A 23,834-nucleotide genomic window follows, 5' to 3' on the forward strand; every position below is an offset into this window, starting at 1 on the left:
TGGCTGTGCATGTAAAAAACAGAGAAAAAACAAAAAAACAAAACTAAATTCCCAGCTTTGCCGAGAGCCTGGATGGCTGGCACTCGGCAAAGATAGAAAGCCGGGTTCAGAAGAACTACAGCTTTGCCGAGAGCCTGGGTGTCTGGCTCTCGGCAAATGTGGTCTTTGCCGAGAGCCTTCCTGCAGGACTCTCGGCAAAGAACCCCTTTGCCGAGAGCCAGACAGCCAGGCTCTCGGCAAAGGCTTTTTTTAAAAAAAATAAAGAATCTTTGCCGAGAGCCTGCCAGCACGGCTCTCGGCAAAGACGACGTCAATATTGACGTTTCTCGACGGCGCCGTAGGCTTTGCCGAGGGCGTTTCTGGCCCTCGGCAAAGTCTTTGCCGAGAGCCTGCCACGTGGGTCTCGGTAAAGAATTCTTTGCCGAGAGCTTCTTTGCCGAGAGCCACATGGCAGGCCCTTGACAAAGCCTTTGCCGAGGGCTTTTAGGCCTTTGCCGAGAGCCCTCGGCTCTCGGCAAAGAAGCTGGATCCAGTAGTGTTTAACGTGGAGCTCCTTGCTATTTGCTGGGTTCGTTCGTATATATGCTAGCTTAGATCCTCTTTGGTAGGGTGGACTACTGCAAATCAATGAAGCCAAGGAAAATCACGTTTTGGTGACTTCAGCTTCTAGCCAAAAAATGACTCCTACTTCATCGTTTTTGTCTTAGGTTTAGCTTTAGAAAACCGTTCTCATGTATGCATATTCGTTCGCTTCTCTTATAAGTCATGTTTTTTTAGTTTTGCTGAGTGCTCGGCTTTGCCGAGAGTCTAGCCGTCGGTAAAGAGTCTTTGCTTAGAGTCCTTCCTGGCTCTCGGCAAAGGAAGGCTTTGCCGAGGGTCTGGCTCTCGGCAAAGCTTGGCCTTCGGCAAAGCTCCTGTTTCCCGTAGTGAGTGAACAATATTTTCAGTCATAATTTTTCAGACTAATAAATAGATTTAGTATGTCATTAGCTTAGATTAAACGGGTAGAGAATTAAACCCCGATAAAAACTCGGACCTCATTGTCACTATTGATTATTGAATGTGTCCTAATAAGTTGGCGTACGTGTGCCAGTCGAAAACCAAGCCAGTGTAGTACTTCCAGGTCGGAGTTAAACCCTGTACATAGGCGTACGTGCCAGCCGAAAACCACGAGGGAAAAGCGGGGCGGCCGCGCGGTCACTTGATGTACTACGTACGTATAGTACGTGGCGCGCATCGTGTCAGCGTCGTCGTATCGCGGCCGGAGATCTCCGGCAATTGAAGTTGCTCTCCACTTGTATATAGCTAGCCCGGCCAGCTTGCCACCCTTTTGAATGCATGCCTTTAATAAGTAGCCAAGTCCGGCGAGGTTGCGACGATGATTTCGCCAGCTCGCGACAAAACCCCCTCTGGCTTGGCTTTAGACCGGTCTTAGTATAGATTTCAGCTACATTTCATTTTCATTTATAATATTTATTATGACATAAACCTTGCAACGCCTATGTGTTCGCCTCGGCGCCGTGTAAATTCTCGGCTCCGATCCCGACATTCCGTGACATTCGCGTCTCATGCATTTGTCTATAAGCTGGAGGGAGATTTTCCGTATGATTAGATCCTCGGGATATATATGTACTACAACACAAGTTTGTAGAGATTTCTGGGGTGCCGTCCCCGTCTTGACGCCCGCGACAATATAATGCACGCAATAATTAAATTAAAGTGCAGCTCTCGGTTTGTGAAGAATATTCGTCATACAACCTTCTAGCTCAACAACTAACGGTTCAAGATCGAACACATATTTCTCTAACTAATGTGTTTCTGTGTTCGCAGATAGAACTATTACTTGCCACAGCTTAGGGCTTGTGGAAAAGCCGTACCACACGGTCCTGTTTGAATACTGCTTGACGGACGAAGCCGAACTGATACGATAGGTGGGCGAGAAGTGAGCGAGACCAAGACAGGCCAGACGTGGAGTGGCGCAGCGGTTAAAGTGGAGCCGCTAGAGATCCAAATTTGGAGCGGCTCTTAGCTAAACTTTAGCTAAAGGATAAATATACATAATCACTTTAGTTGTTCCGTGTCAACAATAAGCTCAACAAAGTAAGGGCAACATGGTAAATAAACTCCAATTAGCTAGAGAAATCAAACAACCCCAACTACCCTTTAGCTAGGGCAGGTTGAAATAGAGCCTTAGAAGAGGAATTGTTTTCTAGTAAATGGTAGAAGAGCTGGAGCCGTTTTAGATAAGAAATCAATTGTAGACTAATCTTGAAGTTGTTGTCCTCTTCTGATCCTAAGGACGTGACGAGCATACCCAATGACGATTTAGGTGAAGCCTAACAATGGTGTGTTCAAGCAGTGTGGCCGAGGACATTGCCAATGGTGATGTGATCAACTTTGAGGGGTCTGACAAAAGGCGTGCCCAAGTAGTCGTAGCTAGAAACATGGTCAGAGGCAGCGTAACCGACTTGAGGCAGCCAAACGGAGGCATGCTCGAGCGGTCAACGTTGACGGTGTGGTTAGAGATGGCGTGACCAGCTTGAGAGAGCCTACCGGGCGACGTGCCCAAGCAGTCATAAGCGATGAAGTGATCAAAGACGGTGTGACCGACTCAAAGGTGTCTATCAAGAGAGTGCTTGAGTAGTCGTATTCAACGATCTGGTCGAAGACGGTATGACAAGCTTGAGGGAACTTATTGAGGGTGTACTCGAGTTGTCTTAGCCGATGACATGGTTGAAGATAGCATGACCTGCTCGAGGGAGCCCGTCGAGAGAGTGCTCGAGTAGTCATAGTTGACGACATGATTGAAGACAACATGGCCATCTTGAGAAAACCTGCTGAGGGTGTGCTAAAGTAGTTGTAGTAGACAACATGGTTAAACATGGCACACCAGGAAATTAACTATATCCGCTCTACACGTGCTTCAATTAGATTTAGAAAAAAAATTCTTTTACATCTAAAACTTTATTATTTATCCTAATTTATAAAATAAAAATAAATATAAATATATATTTTATTATTACCTCCTACGGTGTAATTGATGATTACTAACCGTTCAATCTAATTAAATAAATGACTTACAAATATTTAAAAGTAATAGATGATATTTGCCATCTGATATAATGATTAAATGAGCTCAAGGTTGTTTCAGAGTACTCCCTCCATCCAAAATAACTGTCGTTCCCGCTTCACGAAAAATAACTTTAACTAAATATATATTAAAAAGTATTAATACTTATGGTACATAATTAGTATCACCGGAAAGATCTTTGAATCTAACTTTTTAAGAAATTTATTTAGAGATATAAATATTGCATGTATTTTTCTGTAAATTTAGTCAAATTTGTGACATAAAAATCTAAAACGATAGTTATTTTGACACGGGGGGTGTATACCACACCGCCAAGCCAAGGCTGTAGTGGCGGCATATGACAACGATCCTTGCGCTCGTATAGTCAGCAACTCAGACAGGGCATGCATGTCCGGCCCCGTATGAATCAGTATGTTTTTTTTTCTCTTAAAAGCATATATCGTCACAATATAGACCACAACATTCGTATTGAGATCTCATGAAACAATTTTTTATTATCTCTCTTGCTAATCATCAGAGCGAATCTTGAAATTTTACTTTACCATCGGCACGTACCGGCTCTTATCGGTTTACCTCCGTCCTGCTCCACAATTCCACTACAGCGGTCGTTCATTTAAAATGAACTCAGCGAACGATTTAACTCCGACAAAGTATAGGAGCGATCCGCTGATTTCATGCTGACGTCACTTTTAAAAAGCGAAATATTTATTTAAATTTGCTATAGCTTTTAAACGGTTTATTCTATTTGCACCGGTGTTTTCTGCGCGACGAGACAAACAAAACTAAATCCCACTTATATATTTTTTGAAAAACTTTGTTTTAGTATAATTTATCTGTACTAAGTATTTATAACATATAAGTTATAACTATAACTTAGTTGCACAAGTTATACGAAAAAGTTATGTACATAAATTGTGTTTTATAACTTTTGTGTTTCTAAATTGTAGTATAAGTTATAAGTTAACTCTTTCCCTTGTGCGTTAATAACTTTTTATGTTTGCACTGGCACAAGCTATAAGTTTAATTTATTCTTTTGTGTTTAATAACTTGTGTACATAGGTAGTTCTATATAACTTGTCTACATAAGTTACTATGATAAGTTATTTCATATAACTTTTGTACTCAACTAATGTGTTATAAGTTAGTACACATAAATTGCTACTAAAATACTTTTTTTAAAATAAATGCAATTAGGGTCTATTTTTATTCGTCTCGTCGCATAGAACACAACGGTATTGTTCCTTTATGTTTAATAACTCTTTGTAAATAAGTTGTGTTTTGATAACTCTTGAGTTTAAGTTTTTCACATAACTTATATGTTATAAGTTATATATTATAAGTTAGTACGCATAAATTATTACTAGAAAAAAATCTTCGAAATATATACAAGTGGGATCTAGTTTTATTCATCTTATCACGTATGTAATACCCGATTTTAAGGACAAAACCAGATATGCACCATATGTGAGTCTTAGAAGTCAAATCTCACATATAGCTACAAATAAGGGGTAATATCAAAAGACAATGCGTAAATATATAACGTACTTAGTATAAAAGAGATAACCTTTGATAACAAACAGCGGATAGACAACTCCAAACTTCGGGTATTAACTTCTCTCTACAGGATCCAACTGACTGGTTGATCACAAGCCTAAACTTCTCCTGAGGTTTGGGGGAAATAGCAAGAGTGAGTCCATGTCGAACTCCACAAGTATAGCAACTAGATTATATAGCTTCCACAATCTCATGATCAATGTGACATAAATAATGTAGAGCATTAAATAATAAATAATGAGCATATTTAACACACAAGAGTCATCACCGTCGATGCAAGAATCCCCAAGGCCGCTCATGACCGTGAGCACGGCTAGTATACCAGTTTTACACTCTGCAGAGGTTGCACATCTTTACCCATGAGTCATGATTTACCCTTTCGCCCGAGGTGATCAGCCTCTTAACCCACTTCCAAGGAAGGTCGGCAGGGATCACTATGAAGCCTTTCAAAAGTTCATCTAACAAGTTAGGGCCGCAAGGTTTCCTTTGCGCGCAGATATAGAGCCCCCCTTCCGATGGCACAATGACTCGCAGCCTATACACATACAGACAGAGGCCACACTATACCCAAAACGGTTCAGCCCCTCCGCCCTTTCGGGTAACCTCTAACAAGCTAGAAAAGGTCTTCATACTGAGCTAAAGCCAGAGCCATTATAGCCCTCATGGTTGCACTGTTGTCCCGGTTATCACTTACAGATAAATCATCAAGTGGCTAAAAAGTCATTTTTATCATTTATTACTTAACATTAATCTAGTCACAAGATCATGGTCACAGAAATAAAACCCAAATGCTATACTTGCCTTAATCCAATTGCTCTTGCTGATCCTGCTGGTCTTACTAGTTGCCAAGGCTCTGATCTTGATCACTGAAGCACTCTTGATCACCACGAATTGCTCACCGACTAATTCCGACCATCGATCACAAACATACGACAACAAACATACACGAAGCAAACAAAGGCTACAATTAGAACAGTACACCAATCATATAAAAATAGTATGAAAAGTTTATAAAAAAGATTCTACACAGCGCTACGATCACACGGACGTAAAGATCACGAAAATCGGAGTTAAAACAGAGAAGATATGGCCTAAACAAACTAGTGTATTTTCTTTGTATTTCTGGATTTATTTTTCTAAAGGAAAACGGCAATAATACTCATGTGATGTCATCCTGCTGTCATCAGGCTAGCAATCAGCGAGAGCACACGGACGGCGCATGGTTGCATGTGAACGTTCAGTAGTAGTGTGATCAAAACAGAGAGCATGCCATAGAGAGATGACGGTGCAAGGAGTTTCATTACCACCAGTAGGTGCCTCGCGACTTGCACGGATGAACGAGAAGGCTTCAAACAATAGCCACAGCGGCAGCGGCTAGCAAGGACGTCTCAGGTCTCTAGAGTGGATGGCCGGCGCACAGAACAACAAGCAGGGTAGGAGCTGACTTCTCGACAAGCAGGGTCGCCAAAGTTGGCCATAGTGCTTAGCGGCAGGATGAAAGAAGTGGACCTGGAAGTTCAAAATTGGCATTTTCAGACAAATACGATACAACGCGATTGAAAATAATGTATAAGGTCATGAAAGAGGTGTCCTCACCAGAGACCGATGTGCGGCTAATTTGACCAGTGCTGAAGACAAGAATCGCAAGATGTCCGGAAATCAACAAACGATGGTAGGGACTGGCTGGTGGCGACAAGAGAATAAAAAGGAGGAGAACAATCCAATTTACTACACATGAGGTTTCTCAAACTAGAGATTCTCTTAGAGTAGTTTTGATATGCTTTGCCTAAGAGGTCGGTACGTATATATAGGGAGGAAAACTCTTCACATCTAAATCAACTAGCAATATGGTACTAATTGATGATACATCTTCCACCTTTACTAATAGGTCTAAATAAAATTAAAGCCCATTAGTAAATAAAGACAAAGGCCTTTGATAGTTGGTGGAAAATCAGAGATTTATTATTTTCGAAATTAATTAATTTTATGGATAAAATAATTCTAGAAAAGTCCAGAATTATTATTTAAGCCACGAAAAATACTCCGAAAGCTCCGAAAATTCGGGAAAACTCTCGAAGACATTATAGAATATGAGGAACTCAAATAAAGTATTTGAATCTCATGAGAAGATAATTTGGAGCATCTAACAAAATTAGATTATGCTCACCAAAAATAGGGAACAAGTTATAGAAAAAGCTAGAAAAATTCGTGAGAGGTTTATAGAGATTGCTTGATGGTTGACGAACTAAAACGAGTGATTTGGGTGACAAAGAAGGATTTCTAAGAAGCTCCAAATGAAAGCCTAAGCTGAGAAACAAGAAATTTGATTACAGAAGAATATGAAAGACATGTCGGATAAGGAAGATCGACCTACTAAACGCATTTTAAAGACTTTGCTCACTCTCCACATACAAAGAAGCAACAAACAAACATAACCTAAAACATATGTACCCGCATGTTTGCACAACAATGTTGCTATACCCTATGATAAATTTTAATTTGATAAAATAAATATTTTTCCTATGTTTTCATGAGCACAAAAATACAAAATAAATTATTTTAGCTCTATTTTCAAAGAAACAATTTTTAGGGTGTTACAATTCTACCCCCCTTAAGATGAATCTCGTCCTCGAGATTCGGAAGACAGTGATCAAAGAGACGTAGATTTTGAATCTTGTTCACTTTCTTGAGTAGTTATATCTTCATAGCAACGGTTCCACTCTCTTACTCCAAGTAGCCTCTCAAGTATTCCTAAAATATTGACGAGACACCTAGTGTAGTAGGTACGATCCTTCTTTAAACTTATTTTTCCTATCCTTTTTAGACGCTACACATCATATAGTCTTTTAAATTCGCTGTACCGAGTCTCTTGATCCAAGGTTAGTTTCATCACTAAGTTCCAATTATCGGTACCTTTATCACAGTTAAGTTGCTTCACTCTCACACTATACATACAACTCTGTAGACTTTGGTGTCGTCTGATCCTCATACACAACTCTTAATCCATGAGCATCAATAATGACATAAACCTCCATTGGTATTAGCACACTCCAAATAGAATGATATCTTGAAACAAACCAATTTGCTAAACACTTGTGAACCTTTCCTATGATCCAACATTAGTCAATCCTTCTCATTGTAACTCCTTTAACTAGGCTACCCCCCTCAAGAAACGGTCAACTAAGGGACACAAGAAGGGTAGCTTGCAACTTCTTCCAGACAATTTTAACTACCATTGTCACTGCCTTACATCCCAAAGAACTTAATTATATGCAAGAGAAGAACAAATATCCTAAAATTTTCTCATAATATGAAAACACCAGCGTAGTAAAACAGGTATAACTCTTATTCTGTTTATCAAATAGAGTTGTAGCTCATACCGTTAGAAAACTTATGAAATTCTCTCCAACTTTCATATAGAAGCATTCCTTAGATTCTGTCTTTAAGCTTAGGCAAAATAGCCAATCATAATATCCATCCTGACAATGTCTCAGCACGAATGCAGTAACTTGTACCAGTCATATCTCGAGCTACAGAACTCATATGATGACGATCCTTAATTTGTTGAAAAGCTTATAAAATCATCTACAACTTCCGTATACAACTTTTTCCTAGATTCTGACGTTAAGGTATCTGAAAATAGGAAATACCAGATCTGTCCAGATTTTGAAACAGAACAGAAACATCCGAGTATAAATATCATAATCTCAAGTTCTACATATCCAAATAAGTTCCAGCTTATACCGTTGGAAAGAATAGAAAATTTTCTACAAATTTTCTATAGAATACTTTTCCAAATTCTATAGTTATATATGTCTAAAACAGTAAGCAACCGAAACTGGTACAGATTCTTGACAGCACATCTGTATCATCTTGTGATTTTTGTAACTTCTAAACCATAATAGCCATGAGGGTGCTTCTTGCGGTCAGGGAAAGATCTTGAAGTCTAGTTGTTACCAGAAAACGTTGATAGACTTTGGACGATCAAAATTTGAGATACTCCAGAATCATCGCAGACTGCTCCAGAAATCAGCAGGGGATAGAAACAAGATATAACCAAACCCAACTACTTATTTCATTAATCCTTATGCCTTAGGCCTATAAACTAATGAAATTGTGAAGAAATCCCACAAGATCATTGCACTCATTACAAAGATCCAAATCAAGCATAAACATAATAACAAACCAATTAAGCATTGAAGGTTCACACTTCACTCAACTTGCGATACTCTCGTTCTCTTTATAGTAAGGGTAGAGATCCTAAAACTTATATTTCAAAGATGCAAGAAGGTGGTAAGAAAAGGTTCTAATAGCATACCAAATCAAGGAGTGAAGATGAGAACAAGTACTTTTAAACTAAGCAACAAGGTAGAGACAAATAGCAAGGATAGGGATATAGTATGGATGAAAATACCAAGGTTTATAGAGCAAGGATTTTATGACAATTACAAAACCTTAAGACGACAAATTTCCAACTAGGCTTGCGTCCTACAGTCAGCATTGCTTTGATACCACTTTGTAATACCCGATTTTAAGGACAAAACCAGATATGCACCATATGTGAGTCTTAGAAGTCAAATCTCACATATAGCTACAAATAAGGGGTAATACCAAAAGACAATGCGTAAATATATAACGTACTTAGTATAAAAGAGATAACCTTTGATAACAAACAGCGGATAGACAACTCCAAACTTCGGGTATTAACTTCTCTCTACAGGATCCAACTGACTGGTTGATCACAAGCCTAAACTTCTCCTGAGGTTTGGGGGAAATAGCAAGAGTGAGTCCATGTCGAACTCCACAAGTATAGCAACTAGATTATATAGCTTCCACAATCTCATGATCAATGTGACATAAATAATGTAGAGCATTAAATAATAAATAATGAGCATATTTAACACACAAGAGTCATCACCGTCGATGCAAGAATCCCCAAGGCCGCTCATGACCGTGAGCACGGCTAGTATACCAGTTTTACACTCTGCAGAGGTTGCACATCTTTACCCATGAGTCATGATTTACCCTTTCGCCCGAGGTGATCAGCCTCTTAACCCACTTCCAAGGAAGGTCGGCAGGGATCACTATGAAGCCTTTCAAAAGTTCGTCTAACAAGTTAGGGCCGCAAGGTTTCCTTTGCGCGCAGATATAGAGCCCCCCTTCCGATGGCACAATGACTCGCAGCCTATACACATACAGACAGAGGCCACACTATACCCAAAACGGTTCAGCCCCTCCGCCCTTTCGGGTAACCTCTAACAAGCTAGAAAAGGTCTTCATACTGAGCTAAAGCCAGAGCCATTATAGCCCTCATGGTTGCACTGTTGTCCCGGTTATCACTTACAGATAAATCATCAAGTGGCTAAAAAGTCATTTTTATCATTTATTACTTAACATTAATCTAGTCACAAGATCATGGTCACAGAAATAAAACCCAAATGCTATACTTGCCTTAATCCAATTGCTCTTGCTGATCCTGCTGGTCTTACTAGTTGCCAAGGCTCTGATCTTGATCACTGAAGCACTCTTGATCACCACGAATTGCTCACCGACTAATTCCGACCATCGATCACAAACATACGACAACAAACATACACGAAGCAAACAAAGGCTACAATTAGAACAGTCAACCAATCATATAAAAATAGTATGAAAAGTTTATAAAAAAGATTCTACGCAGCGCTACGATCACACGGACGTAAAGATCACGAAAATCGGAGTTAAAACAGAGAAGATATGGCCTAAACAAACTAGTGTATTTTCTTTGTATTTCTGGATTTATTTTTCTAAAGGAAAACGGCAATAATACTCATGTGATGTCATCCTGCTGTCATCAGGCTAGCAATCAGCGAGAGCACACGGACGGCGCATGGTTGCATGTGAACGTTCAGTAGTAGTGTGATCAAAACAGAGAGCATGCCATAGAGAGATGACGGTGCAAGGAGTTTCATTACCACCAGTAGGTGCCTCGCGACTTGCACGGATGAACGAGAAGGCTTCAAACAATAGCCACAGCGGCAGCGGCTAGCAAGGACGTCTCAGGTCTCTAGAGTGGATGGCCGGCGCACAGAACAACAAGCAGGGTAGGAGCTGACTTCTCGACAAGCAGGGTCGCCAAAGTTGGCCATAGTGCTTAGCGGCAGGATGAAAGAAGTGGACCTGGAAGTTCAAAATTGGCATTTTCAGACAAATACGATACAACGCGATTGAAAATAATGTATAAGGTCATGAAAGAGGTGTCCTCACCAGAGACCGATGTGCGGCTAATTTGACCAGTGCTGAAGACAAGAATCGCAAGATGTCCGGAAATCAACAAACGATGGTAGGGACTGGCTGGTGGCGACAAGAGAATAAAAAGGAGGAGAACAATCCAATTTACTACACATGAGGTTTCTCAAACTAGAGATTCTCTTAGAGTAGTTTTGATATGCTTTGCCTAAGAGGTCGGTACGTATATATAGGGAGGAAAACTCTTCACATCTAAATCAACTAGCAATATGGTACTAATTGATGATACATCTTCCACCTTTACTAATAGGTCTAAATAAAATTAAAGCCCATTAGTAAATAAAGACAAAGGCCTTTGATAGTTGGTGGAAAATCAGAGATTTATTATTTTCGAAATTAATTAATTTATGGATAAAATAATTCTAGAAAAGTCCAGAATTATTATTTAAGCCACGAAAAATACTCCGAAAGCTCCGAAAATTCGGGAAAACTCTCGAAGACATTATAGAATATGAGGAACTCAAATAAAGTATTTGAATCTCATGAGAAGATAATTTGGAGCATCTAACAAAATTAGATTATGCTCACCAAAAATAGGGAACAAGTTATAGAAAAAGCTAGAAAAATTCGTGAGAGGTTTATAGAGATTGCTTGATGGTTGACGAACTAAAACGAGTGATTTGGGTGACAAAGAAGGATTTCTAAGAAGCTCCAAATGAAAGCCTAAGCTGAGAAACAAGAAATTTGATTACAGAAGAATATGAAAGACATGTCGGATAAGGAAGATCGACCTACTAAACGCATTTTAAAGACTTTGCTCACTCTCCACATACAAAGAAGCAACAAACAAACATAACCTAAAACATATGTACCCGCATGTTTGCACAACAATGTTGCTATACCCTATGATAAATTTTAATTTGATAAAATAAATATTTTTCCTATGTTTTCATGAGCACAAAAATACAAAATAAATTATTTTAGCTCTATTTTCAAAGAAACAATTTTTAGGGTGTTACAACGTAGGACACACCGGTGCAGACGGAATTAAAAATAAATGTACCATTCAAAAGTTATAGTAATTTAAAATAAATATTTTTTTTCTCTGTATGCGTCAGCGCCGATATCAGCCTACGAGGGATGATGGTGTGTGGAGCGGAGAACCCAAAAGATAATGAAGCACACCCACGCCGTTCAAAATAGGTAAAGGTAGAATTAGTTTTTTTTTTCTAAAAACGGAAATAAAAATATGTCGGAAATTTGATCGCCAGGATCCATTTCAATGAACGTTCGCTATTTAGTCTCGTCGGTCCTGCTCGTGCCTGTGCCTCAGAACCAAGGCGCGACAAGGCTAGTAGGCTACTGCCCGCCCGCGAGTTCCACGTGGCTTGTACACAAGTGGATGTCATTTTCTGTGTGCCATTGCCATACATCCCGGCAAGAAAAATCATGCCATCGACGACCTCACTCTAGCTAGGCTTGGCCGTACCCGTACGAGAGGACGATGCGCCAGGGCCCAGGGCCATGGCCAACCGATCACTACGCCTGACTACTGTACCAGGGTGTTGATTCGCGATCAGTAGCGCGCGCGAGCACGTACTACACACGCACGTTGCTACCGATATGATGCGCAGTGACAGTGCTGGTACACATTTACTACAGGGTTCCGGTACTAACTCGTACTCCCTGCTTACTACTAGTAGTATATCATAACAGAAGATATAAAGCGCGGGCCGGGGGGCCGCCGCCGCCGCTGACAACGTGGTCGCTGGCGAGGCCGCGTGAGGGGACGGTGGCGCGGCCTCGCGCCACGGCGCCCACTTTGCCGGGCACGCCTACGTGCCTTCACCAGCAGCCACACGTCCGGCCGCCGCTGCAGCGTCCCCCCGGCCCGCTAGCTAGCTATAGTCGCCGTCCCCCACGTAAGACGTAACAACGGCTCGGTCGGTCCGTTACGTGGAAGCGCTATAGGGTACTCCGTCTGGGTGCACGTACACGGCGGGCCCCTCCTCCCCTAGAGCGCCGCTGCTATATTATGGGCGGCCGTGGCATGGCCTCTCGCTAGCCGGCCAGCACCAACACACTACGGCGGCCAGAGCGTGCGTCCGGCCGGAGCCCTTCCGCGCGGTGAGAGAGAGGAGCGAAGCGCGGCCGGCCGGCCATGGGGAGGGCGCCGTGCTGCGACAAGGTGGGGCTCAAGCGCGGGAGGTGGACGGCGGAGGAGGACCAGATACTCGCCAACTACATTGCGGAGCACGGCGAGGGATCCTGGAGGTCGCTGCCCAAGAATGCAGGTAATAACCAACTATATATTGCAAGCTATACATGCGTATAGGCGCCGGCCACGCACGCATCATCACTTACCAGCTCTATCTTTGCAACTCCGATCCACCTTGTTCGTCGCCCTTAGCTAGCTAGAGAGGCAGCAGTAGCAACTAGCAAATGATGGTATGATTAGCCCGCCGGCCGCCGCCACAGCTTGTTAATAAGATCTTTCTGCTGGTGGTACCTACGGTGTATATGTGCAGGGCTGCTCCGGTGCGGCAAGAGCTGCCGGCTGCGGTGGATCAACTACCTTCGGGCGGACGTCAAGAGGGGCAACATCTCCAAGGAGGAAGAGGACATCATCGTCAAGCTCCACGCCACCCTCGGCAACAGGTAACTAATGCACCATAATCAACACTGAGAGCGAGTGTGCATCCGACTAGTACAAAGTACTGTAAAGCAGCTTATAGCTCGCCTTCATACACAAGGGGGGAAAGTCCCAGAAATATAAAGCTCAGTACTTTGCTTCCTCTCTTTCCAAAAAAATATATAAAAATCTCGTTTCTTGAATAGCATCGAGCTTGATTAAATATCATACAAAATATTTAATATTTATGATGCATAATAAGTATTATAGGTTAGACTAATTATGAAATATATTCTATAATTAAATCTACTTGAATATATAAATATTAATAGAGTTTTATATAAATTTAGTTAAATTGGTCAGTTTGGAAAAAAAGAGTTTTTTTATAAAAAATTAAATTAGTACTGAAGGAGTACCGTATGCAACACTCCCTGACAATTTTTTACCAATTATTTTTGGAAAAGGATCTCTGGCAGAAGAGTCAACGCCGACAATACTCCGCTATACTCGTTCATTCGTCGAGTAGTACAGATACAAGTGGCGGCTGCTCCGCATGCGCTTTCAAAACCTTTTTCTTTATTGAAAGATCAATAAAACCTTACACGACTATACGAGTGATTTCAATGGCTGCTTCGATTGGTTGAGAGTTGAGAGACCATACACGTATACAGTACTGTACTATACTATATATACTACAGTAGTATAGTAGACACACACACGCTGTTGGAATAGGAGGCTAAGCAAGCCTGATGCATGGCTGAAAACAATGCAACAAGGCCAAAATTTGCCATCCCTCTAATAATTAGTACAGTAACTTCGCTCGAGCCCGACAGCCTCATGCATGCATGTACAGTATTTTACACCTACACCAATGTTAATTAATCTGTACACGCGCGCGTGGGCTCTACGCACGCTCGCTCTACAGGGCATTGAGTACTTAACACTGACGGTCCGATCGATCCTGTCCTTGTCACTGGCTCGTGTCGCTGCCTCGCAGCTGCGTATGAATTTTACTGTGCAGGAGTCAGGTGCGTACAGGTTCTTGAGGCCACGTGTACGTGCATGCATGGCACGATGGCAAATATGGTATGCCTAATGCCCCCCTATATGCCCGCCAGACTCGTGGCTTCGTATAATGATGTAGTACACAGTAAGACTAAGAACAAGTTAAATCTATATAACCTTGCTAATCGGTCATCGTCGTTACATCTCTTAAGATCCAAAAACAGCGACACGAGGAAATGCTCGATCTATTCAGTTTCTCGTGTCAAAGCTGTATAAATTAAAGAATATATTAGAGAAAAGCAACTACTAACCAGTCCTATGATAGCGTCGTGCACATACTCGCGGATTTGAAAGTCGTTTAGGACAGCGATATGGTCTCCAGAACACAATTTTGACCTCTTATTTTTACAAAAAATATTAAAAAAAATAATATATGTATATATTTATGAAAGTATTTTTTACAAGACAAATTTATTCATATAATTTTTTTATTTGTAAACTTAACAATTTAAAAGTTATTGATGATTTATATTCTTAATATTTGACTCAAACCTTATTCAAAATAATTTCTAAATCTTATACCTTCCATATTTTCAATTAAATGTGTAGAAAAATATACTACTTTATTTATAATATCAAATAAATATTTTGTTATTTTTTAATAAAAGTTATTTATTTTAGAACGAATAGAGTACTCTGTAGTGTAGTGTAGTGTAGTGTAGTGTCATGTCATGTCGTGTCGTGTAGTGTCATGTCAATAAATCGGCATAATAGTGATCCGCGTATTGTCCTCCCGGCCTATACCTACACTACATCCCCGCTCTTGGCCTTTGCGAGTGCGAGAGCAGTGCCGCCAGCCCGTCACTCATCAAAACTTTTGTATTACTATATATATATATATATATATATATATATATATATATATATATATATAATACGTATAATATACATGGAGGTCCTGGCGAAAGCTTAATTAGCTGTCAATCGTGAGCGGGTGAGAGTGAGAGGAGAGGACCACGAAACGACAATTTGGGCCAACACTCTCTTTAACTCAAGAGAGCGAACTTGCATGCCAGAGACTAGGCATGCCGTGCGGAGGGGTCACGATCTTCTTGAGGCGCGCACAGGAGCTTTCCGCCATCTTCATGGCCTCCGCGTTGGTCTCTCGCACCCGCAGATCCCCAGTACTGTGCAAAGGCGTACTTTTGGCTAGCTTCCACAGAGTCGCCTTCCTCTGATCGCACGCTAGTACGTAGTAGCTCCTAGAGGTCCAGCCGTCCAGGTCCCTGTCCGTGTGGCCCCGTGGGATTAATGGCAGGCCCACGCCGGCCGTAATGATTTCCGGCCTTTATGTTGACACTACTGACGCTGAGAGTGAGAGGTGCAGCTAGCTGTGGACGGCGAGAAGTCCCGCTCCGGCTGCGGCACATCGGCGCCCGCTTTGGACAGTATACGGAGCTTTCAGCCTGCGCTATGCTCACGACGCGCGGTCGATTTATATTGATTGTCGGCCGTCCAGCAGCCTCTTCTCAGCAAATGATATAGATTAGCGCCATGAACACACAGGCACACGATTACTACGGCCTACTGCACACACATCATTAAGTAGCGCGCGCGATCTCAATTAGTTGCACCAAACTCATGTTGAACTGTCAAGCTAGCGTGGTGTGATATAGTGGCTGGAAAATTGTGACGTTGTTGTCCTGGAAAAACTGCGAGGAGAGGAGTAGTACCTAGTGTGTTACTAGAAGTAGTACGTAGGTTGAAGCACGATGGCACTGATCTAGGCTGCCAGTGAAATGCATATGTCACCATCGTACCTCGATCGATCTCCTTGCGACGACTTATCGTATTTGCTCCGAATCCGATGCTTGCAGGTGGTCCCTGATCGCCAGCCACCTTCCCGGCCGAACAGACAACGAGATCAAGAACCACTGGAACTCGCACCTCAGCCGCCAGATCCACACGTACCGCCGGAAATACACCGCCGGGCCGGACACCACCATCACCATCGACATGAGCAAGCTGCAGAGCGCCGACAAGCGCCGCGGCGGCAGGACTCCGGGCCGGTCGCCGAGGAGCAGCGCCAGCAGCAGCAAGAGCAAGAAGAGTAATAAGCAGCCGGACCCTGAGCCTGAACCGGAGTCCGGCGACGCGAAAGGCGCGTCCAGCCCGGCCACCGTCACCATCGACGACGACGACAAGCGGCACGGCGGCAGGACCCCGGGCCTGTCAACGAAGAGCGCTGGCAGCAGCAGCAAGACCAACAGCAAGCAGACGGACCCCGAGCCCGAGCCCGAGCCGGAGTCCGGCGACGCGAAAGGCGCGTCCAGCCCGGCCACCGCCGCGACGTCGGCGGCGCACAGCGCCGTGGTGGACCAGGATCCGAACCAGCCCAACAGCAGCAGCGGCAGCACGGCCGACGGGCCCTGCAGCGAGGACGCGACCGGGCCGTGGGTGCTGGACCCGATAGACCTCGGGGACCTCTGCCAGGCCGAGAGCGAGATAGACGCCTTGGTGTCTATCGGGGCCGGCCACGATTCGGTTGCCGAAGCATTTCACGGGGTCGGTGGTGAGGCCCAGGTGGACGACCTGTTCGACATGGACTGGGACGGCTTCGCGGCCCATCTATGGGGCGAACCGGCTCCGGAGCAGATCGACCAGAGCGCGCAGCTGCAGCCATAATAGTTACCGTCACTGCAATAGTACATAACACAGTATCATCTTCATCCTCACTGTTTTCAGCTATGTTAACGGCTTCCCTCTTATACCTAAATTAGCTTCAATGATTGTGATTTCTCCATCATTACTAGTTTTGCGCATAACCTGATCACCACTAGTACAGAAGTGCTCAAAGCCAGCGGTGCAACATAATTTTTACAGGCGGTTTCAATTAAAGAACGTCTGTGGAAAGAAAATTGGCTTACCCGACTAAAAAACCGCCTGTGAAAATCAATTTTTACAGGTGGTTTTCCTAACAAAACCGTGTGTAGAAATCATGTATTTCTACAGGCGGTTCTGCGAACAAAAGTTGTAGATCTTAAAAAGTTGTAAAACTTTGTAGTTGACGACTTTTCCATTTGAAGCCGTTTAGGGCCTTAAATAATCAATTTATGCTTAGTTTAGGATAGTATATGGGGAACTAAACTCTAATATAAACACAACTGAGTGATAGGTGAAATGATAGAGGAGGCTATGCGCGAGGGCGAGGTCTCAGGTTTGAATCCCACTGGCCGCGTAGCGCGCAGTTTTACGTGAAAAATGTGCGACTCGCCTGATATTAAAATCTTTTCTTTTTCCTATTTTTAAAAACCAATTTCTAGAAAAAGATTTCTACATGCGGTTGGTATGACTGAACTGCCTGTAGAAATGCTTTTCCACAGACGGTCTCAGTTACCCACCTGTGAAAAATTTTATTTACACAGGCCACTAATGCAGGCGGTTCGCCAAACCGTCTGTAGAAAGGGGTTGCGAACCGCCTGTATAGTACATCTGTGTACCAGTGCACTATATATGACCCTTCAACACTTCATGCTCGTCAGAACAATGATCATCTGAGTGCACTTAATGCTCTATTTTATTCGCATCATACATATCTCTATGTTCCAACTTCTACATGACTTGCTAAGCTTTGTCCAAAGAGGTCTCCTGCAAATAAAAAAAAATCTTCCTTGCTTGTGTCACGAGAATGAAAGGGCCATCCTTTGTACCACAATTTTGTGTATCCAAAGTTTCTCATAGTCAATAGTGCTATACTTGACTCTAGTGATAGTGCAACCTGCACAGATCTTGACTCGGAGAGATCAAGATGAGTGAATACAAAGCTTCGGTGATCTCTCATGTTGGCCCAAAAGTTGTCACGCCAACATCATTGCTATCTTCATCTTGCCACGTCATTTATGCATGTTAGCGCGACAAAACAATATTATCACAATAATAGAAATGATGTTATAAGGTTTTTCACGTGAAAATTACTGCCCAACATAGCAGATCTTATTACACCAGCACATGTGGAATGACAGCATGATTTTGTCACGCCAAACAAATTGGCGCGTGATAAAAAAATCTTTCTTGCGCAGCCTACATTATTTTTCTTCCACCTGGATCTTGCAGGAAGAAAGCATATCGTCTTACCCTAGTAACTTGCTGGGTAACTGTAACTATAACACATACTACCTCCGTCCCTTTTAACTGTCGGAAGAAGACAAGTTGAGAGATTCTTTTTGGCTCACTCAATCAGTACTCCATCCGTCTCATTAAAAGTTGCTATGTGACTCATGCTATTTAAATTCTAAAGTTTGACTAAATTTATAGAAAATTTAACATCATTTACATCTTCAAATAAGTTAATTATGAAATTATATATAACAAGCTATGTGATGATACAACTACTCCCTCTGTCTTAAATATCTACCGTTTGTGTTTCTCAAGAAACAACTTTAATTAATATATCAAAAAATATTAATATTTATGTTACATTTGAAATTTACTTGGAGATACAAATATTATATATATTTTCTATAAATCAAGTCACACTTGTGGCACGAACATCAAGGGTGACAATTATTTAGGGACAGAGAGAGTATATAACATAAATATTAATAGTTTTTATATATTTGGTCAAAGTTAAAAATGTTTAACTTCTCGTTAAGTGAGAATAATATTTTTTAGGACTGATGCGGAAGACACAACTGCACATTTTATGTGCTACTATCTAGTAACAGTGTCATTATTTTCACTAGCATATACGACTATATATGTGTTTATTTCATACCGTCCAAATCTCTTTGAAACTCTTTCTTCAGTAAGAATGTAGTAGCAAATTAAAATACATCTTCTATATTCAGTTATTCTTCACTTCCAGAAATTCAACTCGATTCATCCTCTCGCTCTTCGTCGTTAGAGTCGCTTTCACTCTTGTCAGCACCTTCTGAGAGCCAAAGGTCATCCATCATCACTCCTATGCATTGGCCTTGCGCTTGTACCACCCATCGTCAACCTCAATATACCCCTTTTCTCCAGCTCACAACGCATCGAGTCTTAAACCTTTGATAACATCAACTCGTCCTTATAGAATGCCCTTGCTATGAAGTGGAGAGCCCTATGAGCTCCTTCTCCGGCCTCTCCCTGGGCCATGGCACCAACTCAGGTTTGCTCTGCTTTAAGGCCTGGTAGGTGGGCGATGGAGCCTTCATCTCCTAGGCTAGCTAGGATCCACTAGACAGCCTTCGCAAACAACTAATTCTCCCACCCCTAAAATCTTTCCCGCCCCTACGCAGGCTGACGCTCTATCTTCTTCCTTTCTGCAGCGCACAAATGGGGCATCCGATCAGACACTACCTTCCTCTTGGTGGAGCACCTCCTCAACGAAGCCTGCGGTCTCATCAATACGGCCTCCACACTTCTCTAAATCCTATCTGTCGTTGTTGGCTTGGCTAGAGAATGAGACGACGACAGGGTGGTCTGGATCTATATGGGCGCAATTGGTTGATTTGGAAGTTGTCTTCGTCGGTCAAGTTTGGGTCACAAACGAGGTATGAAGGTATAGTGTGACGCGGGGTGGGGCAAGGCTTATTTTAGTTCTTATAATAAACCCGTGGGTTCAATAAGTTGGGTGGGTTAGAATGTGTTGGCTTAAAAGTACAAAATATAGGGTGGACTGAATTGAAAAAGGAGTTAATTTATTACGAGTGGATTGTGTGCGGGGTGGGTTTTAAGCCGTTAGTAAATATGAGCATGCAGTCCGTGTGGCGACGGCCCCGCACGCAGCACGACAATTCGGCTTGGCCCAAGCACGACACGACCCGAACCGAAGCAAGTAGCAGTCTGTGTTTGGGCTAACCCCTCGGCTCGCCGGGCAGCACGACACGACCCAAAAATAAGAAAAAAGCCCGATGACAGCCCGCTATGAGCAGCCTGCTAAAGAATAAAGACCTACTAAAAAAGAGGCCCAGATATGGCTAGCCTTTGGTAGCAGGTAAGATTTTTTTTAAAAAAAATTTAGTTGTGGCCTGTGGACTGGCCTTTGGTGGGCCTCGTGTCAGCCCGTCATACTAAAAGGGCCATGCTCATCGGACCAGTCCGACACAGAAAATGGTCTGACAGGCCATGCCTAAGCCATCAGCCAGAGTAGTGGCCTATGAAGACACAGTCCAGCGGCACGCGGGGTAAACAGGCCTCTGCCCTATAGGGCTATGCCTAGCATGGGCCTGGCCCGTGCCGTGCAGGCTGGCCCGTCGCTCATCTTTAGCCGTTAGCTGGCCTAATGCTATACGACGACGCAGCTGCGTGCAGGTGCTGTGAACATGTTCTTAGCATGCTTCTAGAAGTATATTGGTAGCGCAGAAACAATGAAGTTAGCTTGTACAGAGGCACGGAACATGAATCTGACCTACTAGCTGCTAACGAGCACGCATGCGTGAGTCAAGAGTAACCGAGAGTCTTTGTTAGCAGCGGCGTGACCTACTAGCTGCTAACAAATTAAAGAGTCAAAGACTCGTGAGTAGCATGCGTGACCATAAAGCTAGTAATAACATGCGTGACCTACTAGGCCAGTCTTAATGCATATTTTCATGGCAAAATTATCAAAACTATAAACTAGATAAGCGAGCCTCTCTCATGTGATGAAACTTCTTCATTTAATGACTCTGTCAAGTCAGCAATTTTATTTATGTGACATCCTATTTAATATGCATGACACTCTCATGAAACATGCATTGAGATTGGCCTTAACAAGACTCGTGAGTCAAGAGTAACCGAGTCAAGCACGCACAGGCCTTTCCGTGTTTCCCACCAAACAGTAACAAAGAGGGAACTCCACGTCCGACCAAACATTCACAGAAGAGCAGCTTTATGGTCACTAATTCACTATACGCGCAAATCTCTATTTTCTACTAGTACAAACTACTCAAACTCGAAGAGCCGTTCAATGCAATTACTTGCTTCAAAGATCGTCCAACCGTACCTACCGCAAATCGCAGGGGCTAGATAATGAGATGGGATATATTGTCGAGAGAAGAGCGGGCAGGTCAGTTAGGTTTGAACTCTCGCCTAGTAATCTAGTATTACACTCCTACTTGCCGGCGGGATTACTTGCTCCTCTCTCTTTAATCACTGGCCGTTAATAATTTCTATAAAGCTTGAATGAGAGATCAATCTGCTGTACGTGCTCATCAGGTACGTTCGTGAAATAAAAGGAGATCGAGATCGATCTGTTTGCCGCCCCTTCGCCGATCGATGGGCGAGGACCTTGCTGCTCGCCACAGCCGGCGCTGGTGCTGCCGTTTCGCGGCCGTCCTTTGCCTGTGCGCGACCTGCAACTGCAAACCAGGTACATGCTCATCATCATCCCATGCTCTCTTCTACGTATATCAATACAAGTCCGGCAGAGCTCCTATCAACCGTTTTTTTTTAAAAAAAAATCAACAACTAGCACATATGTGATGCACCTGCCAAAGAGCTAGCTAGTTGTCTAGCACTGTACAACACACGCATATATACATAGCTCGTCAAATTGATAGTTACCATCTAGTTAAGTTAACACGTCAAAGTCTATCACGTTCATGTCTAGATCCTTCATGGCATGCAGATGATCTCCCGATGGATCCACTGCCGAACTTGCTGCCGACACGGTCGCTGCAGTGCTTCGAGGACGATCAGGTAAGCTAAGTACGACGCCTGTGTGATGTGATGCCGTGTTGATCCCGTGCCGTGCGTAAGCTAGCGCATGCTGCATATGCAGGTGTACAGCTGCTGCGAGGCCACATACAGGCTGAACCCATCGGGAATCATCGCCGTTCCCATCGGGGCGGTGGACTACTACTGCGGCGGCGCGTGCGTGGTGGAGACGGAGGACGTGCTCAACTGTGTGGCCAGCGCCCTGGACGGCTTCGCCTTCTACAACGGGGCCTCCGTGGAGGACGTGCGCTACGCGCTCCGGCGGGGCTGCAGCCACAGCGTCAGAAGAGGTAAGGTCCCCAAATTTCTCCGGTTCATCTCTCTAAATATCAGCCTAGATGTCTAGCTTGGGATCGAGATCGACTACGGTGTGTGGTGTTCAAATGTTCAATTCGACCAACACACAATAATGCGGAACCGCTGCCAACTGACAGGCTCGTGTTCGTGTCTGCGTAGGCGACTTCAACGATTTGGAGCCGCATCTCGGCGACTACCCTGACATCTATGGTGACGACGAACACAGCTTTGGCAGCAAGGTTGCAGCTCCTCTGAGGTTGCTCGCGTTTCTTGGCGGTGCGGGGCTGTTTCTCCTTGGCCCTTGAACGAAGATATAAAAGAATTAGCGACGTGATCCGCGCAAATAGCGCGAGTAGCAGTTTGTCTTATGGTTTTACTATATGAAATATTCTTTTTTTTTTAAAAAAAGTTTTATTTAGTTGTTTGACTATAGCTGCTAATCTTAATGCTCAACAAGCAGTTCGAACTCCATACACTATCGACCAAGTCCTTGGCTTGAAGACTCCCCCTCTTTCATTTTATTCACTCCTATCTAGCGTGGTTGCATAATTTATGCTGAGGTAAGAGGTAGGTATCTTTTGGTTCTTTGGTGAACAATTTCTTCCGCAGTCTTAGGCTTCGGTGGCATTAATTACGCGCTTCTGGGAACCGAGACTGTTGAAGAATCTTTTTCATTCTTTGGTTATATGGAAAGATAGAAATAAAATGACTACAATTTTGGATATTCACTTAATTTTGTTAGGTCTAGGTGCTTTTATTCAAGTACTCAAGGCTCTTTATTTTGGCGGTGTATACGATACCTGCCCCCCTAGGGGGGAATGTAAGGAAAATTACCAATTTGACCCTTAGCCCCGGTGTTATATTTGGTTATTTAATAAATCCCCTTTTGGGGAGAAGGATAAATTAAAATCGTTGTAAGTCTCTCCTCTAAATTTAAATTTTGAATAACATTACATGTTAGCCACTGTTCTGTAGTTGCCTTTTTTGCTCAAAAACATCTTTGGATTATTCACCACAATATTGTTAATGTCTATTGGAGCTGTTATTGTCTCAAATAGCTGCTTGTCGGTCCCATCAACAACCAATGTTCATTCGTGCAAGCATTCTAACACAAACCATGAAACCATAACTTGACACTGGTGAGTTGCTCATTCTTGGTTTACTACATATTCCACTCTACCACATTGACGTGAATTGTGCTACGATCATATTTGTTTCCATTTGTGTCGAGCTTCTTGAAAAGACAAAAGAATCCAAATGATGTCCCTTTTGTTGCTTACAAACTTCTCACACGTGTCCACGAAAGAACTGATTGTCAATAACATGTAAGATATTTATTGACCATTAACA

The 23,834-nt window shown here is 42.9% G+C and overlaps 2 protein-coding genes across 4 annotated transcripts in view; both read left to right on the forward strand.

Moving 5' to 3' along the window:
- The window catches only part of LOC8084002 (myb-related protein P), a 38,216-nt gene continuing 27,106 nt past the window's right edge, over window positions 12,725-23,834 (forward strand). Inside the window, exons 1-3 of one of the 2 annotated variants that reach the window (XM_002465342.2) lie at window positions 12,727-13,167; window positions 13,402-13,531; window positions 16,388-17,386. In XM_002465342.2, the coding sequence (XP_002465387.1) occupies window positions 13,035-13,167; window positions 13,402-13,531; window positions 16,388-17,195 (1,071 nt within the window). In that variant the 5' untranslated portion in view covers window positions 12,727-13,034 and the 3' untranslated portion in view covers window positions 17,196-17,386. Of the gene's footprint in view, window positions 13,168-13,401; window positions 13,532-16,387; window positions 17,387-23,834 lie in introns of those variants that run through there. The other variant, XM_021458080.1, reaches the window with a different exon arrangement.
- Window positions 21,548-23,259, forward strand: LOC8084003. 2 transcript variants are annotated; one of them, XM_021458090.1, is made up of 4 exons: window positions 21,548-21,840; window positions 22,099-22,169; window positions 22,252-22,477; window positions 22,622-23,259. In XM_021458090.1, exons 1-4 carry the CDS (start codon window positions 21,747-21,749, stop codon window positions 22,684-22,686), a joined length of 456 nt encoding a protein of 151 aa, XP_021313765.1. In that variant the 5' UTR covers window positions 21,548-21,746; the 3' UTR covers window positions 22,687-23,259. The 2 variants fall into 2 exon arrangements, with proteins under 2 accessions (XP_021313765.1, XP_002465388.1); XM_002465343.2 differs by having other exon boundaries at window positions 21,550-21,840; window positions 22,644-23,259.

This window comes from Sorghum bicolor, chromosome 1 (genome assembly GCF_000003195.3).
Source record: "Sorghum bicolor cultivar BTx623 chromosome 1, Sorghum_bicolor_NCBIv3, whole genome shotgun sequence".
Lineage (NCBI taxonomy): Eukaryota > Viridiplantae > Streptophyta > Magnoliopsida > Poales > Poaceae > Sorghum > Sorghum bicolor.

What these genes read in the sequence shown, in the direction of transcription:
- LOC8084003 (XM_002465343.2), top strand. Translation starts at nt 21,747, where the DNA reads ATGGGCGAGGACCTTGCTGCTCGCCACAGCCGGCGCTGGTGCTGCCGT. An exon ending in AGTGCTTCGAGGACGATCAG is followed by an intron (nt 22,170 to 22,251) that starts GTAAGCTAAGTA and finishes CTGCATATGCAG; the next exon opens with GTGTACAGCTGCTGCGAGGC. An exon ending in CAGCCACAGCGTCAGAAGAG is followed by an intron (nt 22,478 to 22,643) that starts GTAAGGTCCCCA and finishes GTGTCTGCGTAG; the next exon opens with GCGACTTCAACGATTTGGAG.